The following is a 17,223-nucleotide window of genomic DNA, read 5'->3' on the forward strand; positions in this document are numbered from 1 at the left end:
CTCCTCTACCCTCTGGGGCCACCCTGCTTTATTGGTTCACTTATTTTTAAGTCTGTCCTTAGGAGAGGTTCCCTGATGCATCCCTCAGTTCACAACACCTGGTCCTCACTTCTTTCTCACAGGGCTGCTCCCAGTCTCCCCGCTCCCTGAGATGCACCTGCAGACCAGCTCACCCAGAGAATCACCAGCACTGTCTCCCACGTTTTCTGCTTTTGTCTTAGTACAGTTAAAATGATGATGCTTGATGTTTTGACATCTCTCCCTTTCAAAGACCTCCAGCTTTTACTGTTTGCATTTAATTTTGCATGGGTTCCCTAGTCACATCCTCTGCCGCTTACCAGTGGGATCTTAGCTCTGGAGGGAGACACAGCTGGATTCCATGCAAGCACTCGCTTCCTTGCCCTTCACTCACTGTAGGACTTGGAGAAAGTCATGAACACCTTGGCCTCAGTCTGGTCACCTATTAAGCTGTGGGTAACAATACTGCCCTCCCTAGGCTCTTTAGTGTTTCATCACAACTCTTACTATAACCTTTATGAATTATCCAGGCTCTGCCCTCATCCTCATTCCAATCCCCTCCATTTAACTCAGGCAGGAAGGCTTGTGGCTTCCATCTCCTCATTCATGGGCCTCATTCCCTCTACTACCTTCATTTTGTCAGAGTGAACCTACAGGAGGCCGTTGTTTCAGATCAGGCTTCTGCGTTAGGTCCCAAGGGACTGGACAAAAATCAAACCAGAGTCACTCCTGCTGAGGTTCCCTGTCACCAAATCCAGCCAAGTTGTTATCTAATCTCCTCCCCCTCCTTCTTCTTCTTTGATTTGTAATGAAATTTTATTAGTTACAAACGTCATAAAACAAAACAATAAAATGGTCTGGAGCAACACTGAATAACGATCATTAATAATTACAATCTCATAACTGGAAGTAATCATTACGTATAAAGACACACATATGTGAGCATGACTGGCCACACACCTTAACTTTTTTTTTTTGGTCTTTTTTTTTGAGACAGGGTCGAGATTAGCTCAGGCTGGTCTTGAACTCGCAACAATCCTCCTGCCTCAGCCTCCTAAGTGCTGAGATTAGATTACAGGTGTGCGCCACCACGCCTGACTATACCCACTTTAACCAAAGAGCATAAACAAGGATGAAGACTTGTGCTACTACGTCACTGCCATCAAGCTAGTCTCAGCCCCTCTTCCTCTACATTCCTCTACCCCGTTCAAGAACTGGTCTCAAGAACCAGAAAAGGGTTAGTTTGGATAAATGATCAGCTTCTCTCTATTCCCCTGGAGGAGATTCAGGATTTCTACCAGCCACTGTTAGCAATTCTTCCTCTAGCAGAGCTTCTAGATTTGTGTCAACATTTTAGGTTAGCTAACTTGCAAAAGATAAAAACGGGTTGTTTCATAAACCTATTTAAGAACGAACTCTACATAATGGCTTTCTATCCTAAATGGTTGCATAACTCTTGACAATTTGTGAATGAGCCTCTCTCTCCCGAACAATTTTTTCACTAGCTCTTGTTCCTAAGTATTTTCTTATATCCTAAACTTACTTCATTTCACTACTATATTTCTAATTCTGTTTCACACAGCAAACATACTTAATAAAACAATCTCTTCCTTGGAGTAGAAGTACATTTTAACAATTCTTAAACACAAAAGTCACAAAATCAAACAAACACTGAAGTATGTCTAGCCCCAAGGTGGCATTATAGTGCAATCTTTCCAGGAATCCTGGTACAAAAGAGGCTAGCCAGATCCCCCTACTGAGGTTCTAGCATCTTCCTGCTTTGACTCCTCAGGACTGTACTGACAGCTATTTTACAGGCTGGTTCAAATCTTATTTCAAAGCCGGATTCAGCGTGCTCCTCCTGTGAGTAACCTCAGCAATTATCACACCAAATTACTGCCATTGTTCCCTTTACTTTCTCCCTGTGTCACAGGGTTGGGGTTGGGTCTGTGAGATACCCGAGACTGTAATAAGAGATCTATCCCACCCTTTTAAAGTACATTTGCAAAAAAAAAAAAAAAAAGTACATTTGCAGCTGGGTGTGGTGGCACACTCCTATAATCCCAGCACTGGGGAGGCTGAGGCAGGAGGATCGCTGTGAGTTCAAGGCCAGCCTGGGCTACAAAGTGAGCTCAAGGCCAGCGTGAACTGCATAGCGAGACCTTGTCTTGAAAAAGACAAAAAAAAAAAAAGTAAGCTTGTAGTCTGCTGACTCTTGCCACACAAGAAGCATTTTCAGGACACATTAGTGATTCAGACATGAAATGGTTTATTAGAGATAGAAATATAGGACACAGTCAAGAGCAGGGTGTGGCATGCTCAGACAAATGAGGCATGCTGCAGTCAGGAACTGGGGATCTTTATATGTTTTTGGTGGTGGAAATCTGTGAAATTTGATAACCGACAGTCTTAATCTTGTCTAGTGGGTAGGAGAGGATGGCCCACCGATAATAAAATAATGGTTCACTCACATAGGAAATCCTAATTTACAAGGGAAAAGCTGGTTTATTCACAGGTGAAAGAGGATATTTGCAAGTAAAAATAAAATGGGAAAAATCTATTTGTAGGTGAGAGGGAGTTGTCCAAGTTTACTATGTCTTAGGAGAATAAAAAAGAGAAAAACAAATATTGTAAATAAATAAACTGGACTTGAGTCCTGAAGCTGCAATTCTTCTTAAAAGTACAGTTTTAAAAATCTCAGTGTCCTTGTTTCCTTTCTACCTAGTTTTTATTTCTTCTATCCTACCTCACCCACACCACCACCCATGTGCCACTCGAGAATACAAACGGTATTTGTAGATTCACTTTGCCCTCAGCACCCAGCACAGACCCAACAATTCCAAGAGATGCTCTGCAAGTGCTTAGCAAGAGAAGCAAAGGAACAGACCGGCGTCTCCGGAGCCAGACTAGGACCACGATGCTGAGAGGTCGTGCTTGCCCTTTCCTGCCGTCCATCCTCGCCCAAGACCAGGCGACAAGATTTGTAAGACACCGCACCAGCACAGAGACATTCTTCATCTCAGTGGTGTTATCAGTTGTAAAAAAATAAATCTCTCAGGCTGGGGTATAGCTCAGAGGTAGGGTGCTTGCCTGGAATGCGTAAGGCCCTGGATTCAGCTCCTAGCACCACAAAAATAAGTAAATACATTTTTTAAAAAAATGTTTAATGAATCTTTTTCAGCACCTCACAAAAAACTCAGGACACAGCCCTGCTGTCTGAGGCCCTGGCACACTGACAGCTGGACTCAGATGGCTCTTCACCGTGGGTACTGTCCTGTCGTATGTACTGTGAAATGTTCAGAGCACCCTCGCTCTCCTCTCAGGAGAAACCAATAGCATCCTCTCCAGTTGTAGCAACGAAGAGAAGTCTCCAGAACTTGTCACATTTGCTGTGCAGAGGAGAGAAGAATGGAAGGAGTCTAGGGATGGTCACCCCAAAATATGGTGCCCTGGCAAACTAGAGATTTTAAATTGAAGGAACTCAGAGAATAGCATCTGGTAGTAGATGCTGTCTCTACCCCACCATCTCTGGATCTGCTTAAATTCCTGTCCCACCAAGGAAGAAACAATGACCTCTGGTCCCTTCCCTGAACGTTAACAAGACTCATATTACAGTACAAAAGACTGAAGTCTGTCAGCACACCTGGATACAAAGTATGAATTTTAAGGGTCAATGGAGGTTAAGAGCAGGAAAAGTTAACTGAGCAATAGCTCCTGAGAGACAGGAGGAGTCTCAAAAGTGGGTTGCCACAGAGGTCATTCTCCCAAAAACATTTTATAGATCAGAATCATGAGGTGGGTATAATGTGGGTCAAACTATAAATCAACCAATAAGATTACAAGTATAGCCACTTAGCTGATATTGATCTAATAAGGAAGTGAGGCTCATGGCCAGGGCACATGGCTAGCCTCATTATTAACCTTGGCTTATCTTTGACTTTTAAAACAGAAACATCTTTGGGAAAGCATGGGTCCAAATGTTTTGGTCACCCACCACGGTGTCTGATGTCCATCTGGACTTAAAGGACTAGGTGGTACTAATTACAATATAATCTCAAATTTCTATTATGCAGCACTGGCCAACGTGACTTCATCTTGAGGCCTTGCCTTCTTTAGATACGCCTCCAGCCACAATTCTGAAGTCTTGATTTTTTCTGCTGACTTCTTTGAGAGCACAGTCCCTCTCTGACTGTATATTAATTTCTATCTAACTTAGCTGCCTAGAATACAAAGAGAATCATTTCTAACCCATGGTCTGTTGTTCAGGCCAAATGGACTTTGTCCTAGGCCATTATATGTCTCTCCAAGTCCATGAATTCCCCTAAAAATTGTCTACATTCCCCAAAGTCTCCCTGGAAAAAGATATAAAAACTTCAGAGTCCTGCTGGCCTAGAATGGAATTATGCCAGAGGACTGCCTCCACGTGTGTATGAGTGTGTGTATTTCTTCTATTTAATCTATCATCAGCTCATCCCAGAGAACCTTCAGAGGGTGAAGGGAAGCCTTCCTTTTTGCCCCACAGGATCCATTAGGATTGAAAGCCGGACTAAAGCCCAAACAGCAGTGTGGTTAGAAGCCAGGGTTTGCTACCAGCAGCGCTGGCCGGTGTTCACTGTCCATCACATTGGCAGTCATACTTCATGGGCCTGTGGTTTAGGGTGGGTGGTAGGAGTGATTCCCTCCAGATGTTGATAGTGAGAGGGTATATCATAGAGAATTTTAAAACAATAATACTAAAAATCAGTTGGCTTCTGTGAGCAACATGTGATAGCCATTCTAAATGTCATTGGTAACTTACCTCTTCTGCTCCCAATCCTCGCCTCTTTTTGGGCTCATTTCATGCCCTTATCTATAAATTGAAGGTTTAAGAGGGCCCATTCTAACATACGACATGCACGAAGTCCTTGGTAACTTTTATTATCTAAACTTAGAAACAGCAGGTGGCATATATGACCACTGTAGGCTTCCTGGAGGAGCTAAGCATAACCATTAGAAAAGAGAGAGCTGGGGATGTAGCTCAGTGGCACAGCACCTGCCCAGTAAGCTCAAAGTCCTGAATTCAATTTCTAGTACCAAAAAAAAAAAAAAAAAAAAAAGGAAAATGAGTCTGGGCATGCTGGCATCAGCTATTGGAGGGCTGAGGCAGGAGAACTGCTGAGTTCAAAGATAGCATGGGCTACATAGTGAATTCAAGACTGGACTACATAGTGAGAGAAAGAAAGAGAGAAAGAAAGAAAGAAAGAAAGAAAGAAAGAAAGAAAGAAAGAAAGAAAGAAAGAGAAAGAGAGAAAGAAAGAAAGAGAAAGAGAGAAAAAAGAAAGAAAGAAAGAAAAAAGGAAAGAAAGAAAGAGAAAGAAAGAAAGAAAGAAAAAGGAGATGGGACACAAGGCTAACTTCTCCCTTACTTCTGTACCACTGTCAAGATGTCCAGGACGTGCCTTGGCCCTGAATAGTGTCAGCAACAAATTTGACCCTTTCCAGCTAAAATGCTCAAATGTCAGTGGGGAGGGTAGACTAGAAAGAGGATGTTAGAAAAATCGGGTTGTGGGTAATAACAGTGAAAACTGAGGTGGATTCTACAACATCAGCAGGTGATACAATTTGTTATAGGACCACCATCATACATGTGGTCCAGTATTGATCAAAATGTAATTAGGCATCATGTGAATGTATTAACAAGAAAGGGTGTCTTCAGCATACTGCGTGATGAAAAAACATAGGCAAAGCATACTCCGTGTATATGTGTGTGCACCCACGTCTGTCTGTCTGTCTGTCTCTGTATACAGAGCAAAACAAGAGATCGATTAGTTTCTGGAAAGATGCCCATCATAGTACTAGTAGCTGTGGGGTTTGAGGGTGTTTTTATTGTTTTTCCATACTTTACAGACTTGTAAAAAAATTTTAGAACTTTAACAAAATAAATGATACCAGGAGCCCAGATCCCACGTGAGAGAGCTGCCTTGTGTCATAGGAGAGGCACCAGCCCCCAGGGCAGCACAACATGGAGCAACAGAAGCGAAGAATAACCAACCGAACTGATCCTAAATAAAGACAACACCAGGGAGGGAGGGAGTGGCCAGACCCATGAGTGAGGAGGGTAAGTCCCCATCTGGCTGGTAAACACGTCTGGGGGAAACTGACAGACCGGCCTCTGGTGCAAGGAGGGCACTCAAAGGTCCACAGGCTCTAAAGTTAGGCACAACAAATCGCAACTGGCTGGATCCCAAGACTGCAGATCTTGGGAAGAAACTACTCATTCAATAACACAGACATTTTCTCTTTGACTTGATCTTTTTTTAAAAAAAATTTTTATTAATATGTTTGTAGTACATAATGTTTACATTCCTTGTGGGGAATTGGTGCATGTACATAACACACCTTAACTGCTTTTATTCATCCCCTGCCCTTCCATCCATCTCTTGATTTCCCTCTATTTTTTTTTTTTTGGTACTTGTTTTCAATTGTTTACTTGTTTACATTCCCTGTGTATACTTGACACGTGCACATAACACAGCCTAATTCCTTTTTCCATCCCCGTCCCTTCCCTCCTTCTCTTCCCTCCCTTTTGAGTCCTTCCCCATTTTAGAAAGATCTAGCTCTCTGCTTCCTATCATCTATCTTTTATTTTGCTCTTTATTTATACTTTGGGTTTCTCATGAAAAAGAAGCCATGTAATATTTACACTTTTGTGTCTGATTTATTTCACTTATCATTGTGGTGTCCAGGTGTACCCATTTTCCTACAAATGACTCCAGTTTATCTTTCCTTATGGCAGAGTAGTACTCCATTGTCTGCAAATACCACACTTGCTTTATCCATTCATATGTTGATGGAAATACAGGTGGTTAGTCTTTGCTTGATTTTTCTATTTTATATTATTTTTTATCTTTCATTTATTGGTTATGGGGGGTTGTGGGTTTTTTTTCCTCTTTTTTTCTTTTTTCTCTCTTCTTTCAGTTTCTGTTCTCTCCTTTGCTCTTTCTCCCTTACATTTTTTTCTTTTTCCTCTTATCTTTTATCACCACTACCTCCACTACTATAACTACTAAGCTTTATAAATCTCTAGATATAGCTAAATTTATGCTATTGTGGTTGAATACTGTATTACTGTTAGTAGAGATAAAGTTGTTCCATTTGGTAGATATTTAGTATAGGTCAACATTTGGTTTGTGTTAGTGTTCACACTATATAGATTACTTTTCTAAAGACAAGGGTGGTCCTTTATTGGTCCTTAGGGTTTATCAAAACTCAGTTTGTATTTGATGCTATAATCAATCCGATATTATTACAATAGCCAAGATGACATAACCGTTGCTATTAATTGGTTTCCTTGAGATTCTAATGACTGGGTAGCAATGGGTTATTAACAATACAGTGGCCCATTCCTGGGAAACTGAGTATGGGGCCACATATGCTGCTCCCTCTCATCTCAACTAAAGGGAAATGGTTGGATCCCGGGACAGAGGCAGAGGCCAATAGTCAGCCACACCCAGAGGATACCATGGGAACATGAGTATGATGTAATGAGGTTGCCATACTAAAAACAAAGCCTTCCACTATAATCAACCCACAAACCTTGCCCTCTCCAAAACAAAAAAAAATAGAAACATGAGAAGACAAGCCAACAAATGCCTCCAAAAAATTCCCAACTCCCCCAAAGCTGATTCATGAGGTATGGATGAGGAAGAAACCAAAAACTACACAACCAAATTATGTGAAATGATACCAGGGGAGTTAACAAAAAAAGATTACTAAGGCATTTGACAAGCTCACAGAAAATATAAATAATAAGGTATTGTGCCAAGTAAACAAAATCATCAGCAAATGTAAAGAAGACAAAAAGAAGAGCCAAACTAAACAATGTAAAACATGCCTGACCAGCACAGAAAAGAATTAGAATCTATAAAAAGGCTCCATGTAGAAATTGAGAAGATTAAAAATTCTATCAGAAATACGGGCAGCAAAAGTGATCACTGTGAAGACAGTGTGTCAGAACTAAAAGACACAGCCATTATTGGTGACCAGTTAATGAAAAAGACATTAAAAATAATAAAAGAACATGAAAAATGGATCCAATAGCTCCTAGATGGTGTTAAGAGGACAAATCTAAGATTAAATGGAATTAGTGAAAAATCAGAACATATCACAAATGGCATGGAAAAAACCTGCTTATTGAAATAATAGCAGAAAACTTTCCAAAAGGGTAAAACAATTTAACATACAGATAAGTGAGGCATATACAACCCCAAATAGCCATGATCAGAAAAGAACTTCACAACACGTCTTTAAAACTGATAAGAGAAAAGAAACCAATTGTTTGTTTGCTGTTTGTTTGTTTATTTGTGACAAAGTCTCGCTATGTAGTTCAGGCTGGCCTTGAACTCACAGTGATCCTCTTGCCTCATCCTCTCAAGTGCATAGTGAGTACATAGTAAATTGAAGCCAGCCTGAACTACACAGTGAGACCTCATCTCAAAAAACAAAAAACAAATGAAAAACTTCAACAAGAACTCAAAAAAAAGCAGATGTAGCTATCCTATATTAACATAAATTCAGAATTCAAGCCAAAAGAGACAAAAAAGGACACTTCACATTGGTTAAGAGAACAAGCCAACAGGAGAGGTAACAATTTTTAACACATGCACTGAACAATGATGCACCCAACTTCATAAAACCAGTACTACTGGACATAAAAAAATTAGATAAATATAAACACAATTTCAGGGGGAGAATTTACTATCCCACTATCACAAATAGACAGATCAACTAGGCAAAAAAAAAAAAAAATCAACAAAGAAATATCAGAGTTGTTTGAATAAAACCTTTGAACAAATGGACTTAACAGGTATCTACAGATTGTCCCGCCCAACAACAGAATACACATTCTTTTCAGCAGCACATGGAATGTTTCCCCAAATAGACCATACACTAGCCAGTTAAGCTAGGTTAAGTAAATGTGAAAGAACTGAAACTATACTATGCGTATTATCAGACTTTAGCAAAATGAAGTTAGAAATCAATGACAAAAGAAAACACAGAAATTATGCAAACACATGGAAACTAAACAATATGCTCTTTACTAGACAGTGGATTAGAGAAGAGCTGGGCATGGTAGTGTATACCTGTAATCCTAGCAAGTTGGGAGGCTGAGGCAAGAGGATCACTGAAAGTTCAGGTTACTCTGGTCTACAAAGTGAGTTTAAGGCCAGCTTGAATGACATAGTGAGACCCTGTCTCAAAAAACAAGCAACAACAGCAACAACAATAACAATATAATGTATAACAAAAGAAATCAAAGAAGAAATAAGACAGTTGTAGAGCAGAATGATAATACAAATACAACATAACAGAACTTCTGCAACATAATGAAAGCTGTCCTAGGAGGGAAGTTTATAGCTGTGAAGGCCCACACCACAAAAACTGAGCAAGCCCAAATAAGCTAAGAATGCACCTCAAGGCTCTAGAAAAACAAGAGCAATCTCAACCCAAAGCTAGTGATTTTAGTTCACTAAAATCACAGCATATCAAAGCAAGAAATTATAAAGATCAGAGCAGAAGTCAATGAAATTGAGACAAAAAAGTACAAAGAATCAATCAATCAAGGAGTTGATTCTTTGAAAGAAAAACTAGGCAACCCCTTAGACAATCTAACCAAAAGAAGAAAAGAGAAGACCCAAATCAACAAATTAGAAATGAAAAATGGTGAAATCACAATGGACACTGTGGAAATAAAGAACATTATTATAGATAAATACTTATGAATTACCAGAACTGAACCAAGAATATTTAAAAATCCTGAGTAATTCAGTATCAGGCAATGAAATTGAAGCAGTAATAAATAACCTATCAACAAAGAAAAACCCAGGTATGGATGAGTTCACAGCTGAATTCTACAAGAACTTCAGGGAAGTTCTAACACCAACAATCATCAAGTTTTTTAATGAAATTGAAAGGGAAGGAGTACACCCAAGGTCATTCCTGGAACCTACCATTACCCTGATTCCAAAACCAGGCAAGAACCAACCAGAAAAGAGAACTATAGATCAATTCCTCTAATGAGTATAGATGCAAAGTTCCTCAACAAGATACTGGCAAACAGAATGCAATGAATAATCAAGAAGAACATACACCATGACAAAGCCAGGATGAAGTATCCCAGGGATACACGAATGGTTCAACATACACAAATCAATAAATGCAGTCCATCACATAAACAGAAGCAAGGACAAAGACCACGTGATCATCTCAATACATAAAGAAAAAGCCTTTGAAAAGAAAAATTTGAAAAGAAAAGTTCAACCTCCTTTCATGATAATAACACTAAAAAAGCCAGCTGTGGTGACACACGCCTGTAAGCACAGTACTTGGGAGGCTGAGGCAGAAAGATTGCTATTAGTTCAAGGTTAGCCTGTGCTACACAGTGAGCTTAAGGCCAGCCTGAGCTACTTATTGAGACCCTCAAAAAGTTTCTCAAAAAGTCAACAACAAAAAAAGAACACTAGAAGCTGGGGGTGGTGGCACATGCTTGTAATCCCAGAACCTGGGAGAGTGAGACAGGCAGGAGAAGGACTGCTGTGAATTCCAGACCAGCCTAGGCTACATAGTGAGTTCAAAGCCAGCCTGCACTGTCTCAAAACATACACACACACACACACACACACACACACACACACACTCTGAAAAGAATAAAATAAAATAAATGGTGTTAGGAAAACTGGCTGTTCACTAAAATCAAAGCATATCAAAGAACTAAATGTTAAAATAACAGTTAACCTGCTGGAAGATAAAACAGATAAAACTCTTGGCCAGGTGTGATGGTGCATGCCTATAACCCCAGCACTCAGGGGGTTGAGGCAGGAGGATTGCTGCAAGTTTGAGACCAGCCTGGACTACAAAGTGAGTTCAAAGGTAGGCTGAACTACATAGTAAGACCCTATCTCGAAACAAAACAAGTCAAAATATAGGTAAAACTCCTGAAGTCATAGGTGCCGGAGAAGATTTTCTGAACAGAATCCTGGTTGCACATGAAATAGTCTGATGAATCAACAAATAGGATCATATGAAATTAAAAAGCTAGAAAGAATTAAACAGCAAAAGAAACTGCCAACAGAATGAAAAGACAACCTACAAAATGGGAAAAAGTTTCTGCCAGTGTCTCCTCAGACAGAGAACTCATATCTAAAATATATAAAGAAAGCACAAAAACTGAGATCCCCCAAATAAAAGACTCAATCAAAAACAGGGCAAGAGAAACGAATAGACACCTTACAGAAGAAATACAAATGGCCAATAACCACTCGAAGAAATGCTCATCACTGGCCTTTAGAGAAATGCAAATTAAAACTACCCTGAGAGTCCATTCTACCCCAGAAAGAATGGCCATTATCAAGAAATCAAATAATAATAAATGCTAGAGAGGCTGCAGAGGGGAAAGAAACCCTTCTACATTGTTGGTGAGGATGCAGCCTACTACAACCACTGTCAAAAGCAGTATAGAGATTCCTCACAAATCAGAAACTAGCAGTTACAGTTGACCCAGCTACTGCCCTTCTCAGCATCTGAAAGAGTTAGAGACATCCTATTACACTGGTACACGCATACTCATGTTTACAGCAGCACAATTCATAATAGCTCAATCTTGGAAGTGGCCTATACACCCATCAACAAGCGAATGAGTAAAGGAAAGGTGGTATTTATACACAATGGAGTACTACTCTGCCATAAAGGAGAATAAACTTGAGTCATTTGTAGGAAATGGATGCACCTTGAGACCATAATGTTAAGTAAATCAGACACAAAAGCTTAAATATCACATGGTTTCTCTTACATGAACAAAATAAAAGATAAAGAATAAAATAAAAGATAGATAATAGGGAGACAGTAGATCTTTCTCAAAAGGGAAGGGGAAGAGATGGAGGGCGAGGGAGGGAAGGACAGGGTAGAAAAAAAAAAAAAAGATGTCACATACACATACAAAAAACACACAAGAAGAATAAAAACAATATACAACAAAAATAAAAAAAAAAAAAAATTTTTAAAAAGAAAGGAAACAAAAAAAGGTGGGGAAGGAAGAAAAGGAAAAGGGAATAAAAAAAGAAATAAAAAGGGGTAAGGAAAAAAAACAAATTTCCCCAAAAAAAGGAAAACTGGCCCGGCAAGGAGACCAAGCCCGCAAACCCAACAACCAAGAAGCCGAAGCAAGAAGAACAACGGGAAGTCAAAGCCAACCCGGGGTAAAAAGGGAAGTCAAAGCCAACCCGAAACGCAAAACAAAAACCCGGCCCAAAAAAAAAAAAAAAAAATGAAAGAACTGTAAACTTTATGTACTACACACATGTGCTAAAAAAGAAATATTTATCACTTATTTTATTAAAACGTTTTTTTAAAGGAGACCCACAAAAAAGGTAGAATAATTGGAGCAGAGATGAGACCAAGAAGCAAGCAAGGTGGAAGAGAGGAAGGAAAGAAGAAAGCCTGGAGAGAGGGCAGGTGGTGGCAGAGGTCATTATGTCCTGCAAGTCATCACTGGGCAGAGACAATGCTTCCCATCTGCCTAGGCCCAACCAACATCCTCACCCCTGCCCACGTGTGTGCTGGACCTCTGGATTTCCTTGCTCAATTTCCTTGGGGAATGTGGTGGAGGATGGGATCAGGGAGGTCTTTAAGGGTCACAAAAAAGAAGCACAGAGGAAGAAACTAAGGCGCCAGGGACCCCGGCTCCCAGGCAGTCAGCCCTGCTGGAGAAAAAGGCAGCCTCTGGAAGGACTCTCCTCTGCCTGCCCCTACTAGCTTAGTGACCCCCCCACCCACACACACACATACACCTGAGTTGAGCTTCCAGCTCAGGACTCACCTGTGCATGTGTGAGTGTGCCAAGTGGGTGCAGGGTCTCACTTACACTGCCCTGGAGCAGGCAGGTCAGCCGAGGGCTGTAATTATTCCAGGGAACATCTCTCCCTGCCAGCAGAACCAAAGCACAGCTCTCCTGCCTGGCTCCCTGCCACGGACAGTAATGGCCCCAAATAGCTTTCTCCAAAAGAACATCCGCTGCTCACTGATGGTGCGGCATGTGAGGAGCCGCGCCACTCTGGGATCTAGAGCCTCTGCTCTGTTCACCCAAGGGTTCTTCCTAGTCTTCTCCTGTTGCGTCTTAGGAACCGTCATCATCCCTTCTGACTCCCAGACCACCCCACTGTACCAAGGTCCAGAGAGCACAGGGGCTTGGTGCAGGTCACAGGCTTGAGTGGACGGTGGAAGTCAGTTTTCTTTTCAGGTTGGCTTTCCCACACCCCAGGGCATCCCTCCGCAGCACTGCTCCAGAGCATGCCCTCAAGGGCTCCTCTGTTTCCCAAACCTGTCTGGGGGGCCAGGAGGGAGCCCGAGGTTTCCTGTCTGGGCTGAGAGTGAAAGGGCTAAAAGAGGGAAGGAGGAAGGAGCAGCCAGCAGCCACAAAAGGCTTCAAAGGGCTCGGGCTTCTGCCAGACAGGCTGTGTGCAGTACAACCAAGTCTGGGCCAGGGCGCCCAGCCCACCCCCGCCCTGTGGCCAAGGCCATTCATTCTCTCTCCCCCTCCCAGCAGGGCTGAGAGGCCGGGGCATGGGACACAGCTTCCCTGCAGCTCTGGGCCATGCCACCCAAGGCGTGAGCTCCGGGAATATGCTCCTCCTCCTGCCACAGCCACAGCAGGCAGTGGGCAAAGCAGATCAACCCTTTCCTGCCATTCAGCCTGGGGCAGGATTTTGACTCAGACGTGGCTTCGCTGAGTTACAGACAAGGAAAGAAATGTAGATAGGAGCCCAGGTGGTGGTGCACGTTTATAATCCCAGCACTCAGGAGGCTGAGGCAGGAAGATCACCATGAGTTCAAGGCTGGCCAGAAGTACACAGCGAGACTCTGTCCCAAAAAATAAGTAAGTAAGTAAGTAAGTAAGTAAGTAAGTAAGTAAGTAAATAAATAAATAAATAAATGGAAGAAAGAAATGTAGATAGGGAAAGTGAGGCCCATAAAAGGCCAGAGAGTGGTGAAGTTGGAACTCAAGATCTACACAGGTGATGATCTTTTCCTCCAGGCTCCCGACTGAGGTCAGAAGCCACGTACAGCTGGAAAGAGTGCATTCGCTCAGGGAAGAGTGAGGTAGAGACAAGGGCTGGCCTGAGCGGCATCGCGGGGGCTGAGGGCCTGCGTTTCTGTACTCTGCGGGTTTCTGAGTCAGAGGCTACGCCTACGGCTGAGGTCGTGTGGCTAAACTCTGCGTGCGCATCTAGGTCTCTGTGCTTGAGCCCTGGGATCCGCAGCCCCCAGGGTGGGCGCACTCTCGGGTCTCTGTGCCCCTCGGGATTCTTCGTGGGGCACCTCCCATTAAGCACCTGCAGGTCCTGAGTGCGCGCGCCCCAGGGGAGCTGTCCCCGCCAGGAAATCCGTGCGTTCCAGCTCAGCGCTCCTAGTTCCGTGCCCGTTACTGGACACTGGGCTGCCCAGAGAAGCAACTGACCTTGGCGGGTATCAGAATGATGAGTGGCAGCAGCAGGAGCGGGCTGACGAACAAGATCGCGAAGGACTTGAACTTGGAGACATAGCTCAGCGCCGAAGCCATGGCACGGAAGCGAGACTAGCGGGCAAGAATGCGGGGCAACGAGAGACTCCGCTGATTTAAGAAGCGGCCGCGGTCCCACGGGACGGGGGGGCGGCGACAACTCCGCCCCCCACGACGGGCCTCCCCGCGGCCCCGGGGCGGGGCCACCCCTGGGGTCGGTGGGACTCGCCTGCCCCCGACTCCGCCACCCCGCGGCGAAGGGAGGCATTTGAGGGCTCCGAAGCTGCGCGCCAGCCCCCTGGGGGCTGCTTGGACCGCCGGCCCCTCACGGCTCTGCAAGCCTCTCCCCAGATCCCCGGGACACGGGCGCCCTCCGGGGGTCCCGCGTTGTGCCAGCTTTGGCGTGCGGACCCCACCCTTATCCTCACCTGCTCTCTCGCCAGCTCTGGAAGCGTCCCGGGTGAAAGTGTCCACCGGCCTCTGGGGGTGTCAGTTCCATGTCCCGAACCTCTCTTCTCTTCATCCCCTCACTGCTGCCCCGTCCCACCCCGGCCCCTGGGAGGTCCCTCGAAGAAGCGGTGACAGCCAGCGCTCCGCGCCTGCCAGACCGCCGTCTCCTCTTCCCCGGGCTGATGTGGCTTCTCCGCCACTTTCGCCTTATTCCAAACTCGGCGCTCCTTCCCCGCGCTCGCCCTCCCGCCCAGCAGCCCGGGGCGCGCTCCTCCGCGGACGCGAGCGAGGTGACGCCGCCGTCCCCCGGGTCTGGACGGCTCTCGCCTCCCGCGGACTCGCGCGCAGCCCGGCCCCTCCCGGCTGCGTTCTTGGCGCCTCCGCGGCCGCCCTCGCTGCTGCAGGCTCAAACCTCGCCGCTGTGGCCTTTCCAAGGAGGGGAACAGGAGCCTACAGAGGAAGGGAGGGACATGACCGAGGCTACACGGGGAGAGTCGTTCATTCATTCATTTGGCGGCCACTGTTCGTGCAGCCCAAACTGCACCGAGCACCTGTTCCCTGCTGAGCCCTATGTGGGGCGCTAGAGACAGAAGGGTGTGGAGACACTGCCACCGCTATTACTTTCTTCTTTTTTCCCTTGTCTTCTGTCTGATTTCGCAACTGTATTTCGAGAAGTCTTGCCCATACCCGTGGTGTGACCACAGCCTGCTTCTTAGTGATTATATGCCGCATGCCCGCATCCCAGATTTCCACAGTCAGCCCTCCTGCCCATCAGAATGTTACCTTGTTGCTGACGTGTATCGTGCAGTGAGGCCTCGCATGTTAGACGTGTATCATGCAGTTAGGCCTACTTTTGCACTGAACACATACAGGCTTTTTTCCTCCTTACACAATTATCCCTTAGACAATAAAGTGTAACTATTTACATGGCATTTATTTTGTATTTGGTATTACAAGTAACCTAAGGATTAAGTGTAGGGGGGACTGCTTAGGTTATATGTAAAACGGCATTATATAAGGGACCTGAACACCCACAGATTTTGGTACTCCTGGGAGTCCTGGAACCAATAACCCCACCACCACCACCACTATTACAGACAACTAAGTCAGAAATTAATATACAGTCAGAGGTGGGCTGGACCCTCAAGGAAATCAGCGGGGAAAATATAGACATCAGAATTGTGGCTGGAGGTGCACTGAAGAAGATCAGGCCTCAAGAAAGAGATGTAATGGCCATGCTCCCTGAGGGATAAACAATCACTTGAGATTATAATTGGCACCAGTCAGCCCAGGAAGTCCATCAGTCACCCAGATGGGTGACCAGAGCACCCAGACCCATCCTTTCCCAAAAATCCCTTTGTTCTTCCCATGTACCCTTGCTGTGTGACCTGCTTCCCTATTGGATCAATACTAGCCAAGCAGCTATACCTGTAGTTTGACCCATGTTGTACCCTCCTTGTGACTTTGCTGTGTAAATTACGTCAACGAAGGGCCTCAGTAGATACCTCATTCAAGACCCCTCCCGGAAACCCAGGAGCTATTCCTCTTTCCTTATTTCCAATAAAACTCTCCTAACTTCTTCCTTTGGTTCAAGACTTCATTGCTCATTGTTGTGGGACTACGAACTTGGCACATTTGATACCTGACAGGTTGGGAGTTATATGTCTCCTATATTACCAGCTCCACAGGGAGGGACAACTATATTTCACAGCCTGTTTGTGTCTCACACCGTAAAACTCAACACATCTTAACTCAACTTCATGGCTTTTTCTGTAACCTGCACCCAAGGATACACACAATGTCTCAACCCCCTCCTGTAGTTTTCTTTTTTGTGTATCCTCTTCTTCAGTAATTTTTTTTTTTTGACTGGGTCTCACTATGTAGCCCAGGCTGGGCTCAAACACTGCGATCCTCCTGCCTGAGCCTCCGATGTGCTGGGATTACAAGCGTGCATCACCAGCCTTAGCTTCTTTTGTAATTTGAATTTGTATAACCCTTAGCTACCCACCTTCATTCTCCCAGGATATTTTAGCACAATTTATAGTCATATATGTGTTGGTGTGATTTTCATTTAATGTCGATTTTATTTATATTATATTCCAGCCAGCATCTTTTGCTGTGCCTGATTGGAGGTATGCACTTAAAACATTTCCTCTGATGTATACATTTCCTCGGATGTATACATAAGCACAAATAAACCATTTCAATATATAACACAACTG

General features: G+C 44.0%; 1 protein-coding gene across 3 annotated transcripts in view; it reads right to left on the minus strand.

Moving 5' to 3' along the window:
* Window positions 1–15,064, minus strand: part of Slc13a5 (solute carrier family 13 (sodium-dependent citrate transporter), member 5) — a 35,726-nt gene extending 20,662 nt beyond the window's left edge. Inside the window, exons 1-2 of one of the 3 annotated variants that reach the window (XM_005399670.2) lie at window positions 14,980–15,064; window positions 14,510–14,626 (exon numbers count right to left, since the gene is read on the minus strand). In XM_005399670.2, the coding sequence (XP_005399727.1) occupies window positions 14,510–14,611 (102 nt within the window). In that variant the 5' untranslated portion in view covers window positions 14,612–14,626; window positions 14,980–15,064. Of the gene's footprint in view, window positions 1–14,509; window positions 14,671–14,979 lie in introns of those variants that run through there. The other 2 variants (XM_013522144.1, XM_013522142.1) reach the window with 2 other exon arrangements.
* Between the last annotated feature and the right edge of the window lie 2,159 nt (window positions 15,065–17,223).

Source organism: Chinchilla lanigera, unplaced genomic scaffold, assembly GCF_000276665.1.
Source record: "Chinchilla lanigera isolate Chin_1 unplaced genomic scaffold, ChiLan1.0 scaffold00066, whole genome shotgun sequence".
NCBI classification, from domain to species: Eukaryota; Metazoa; Chordata; class Mammalia; order Rodentia; family Chinchillidae; genus Chinchilla; species Chinchilla lanigera.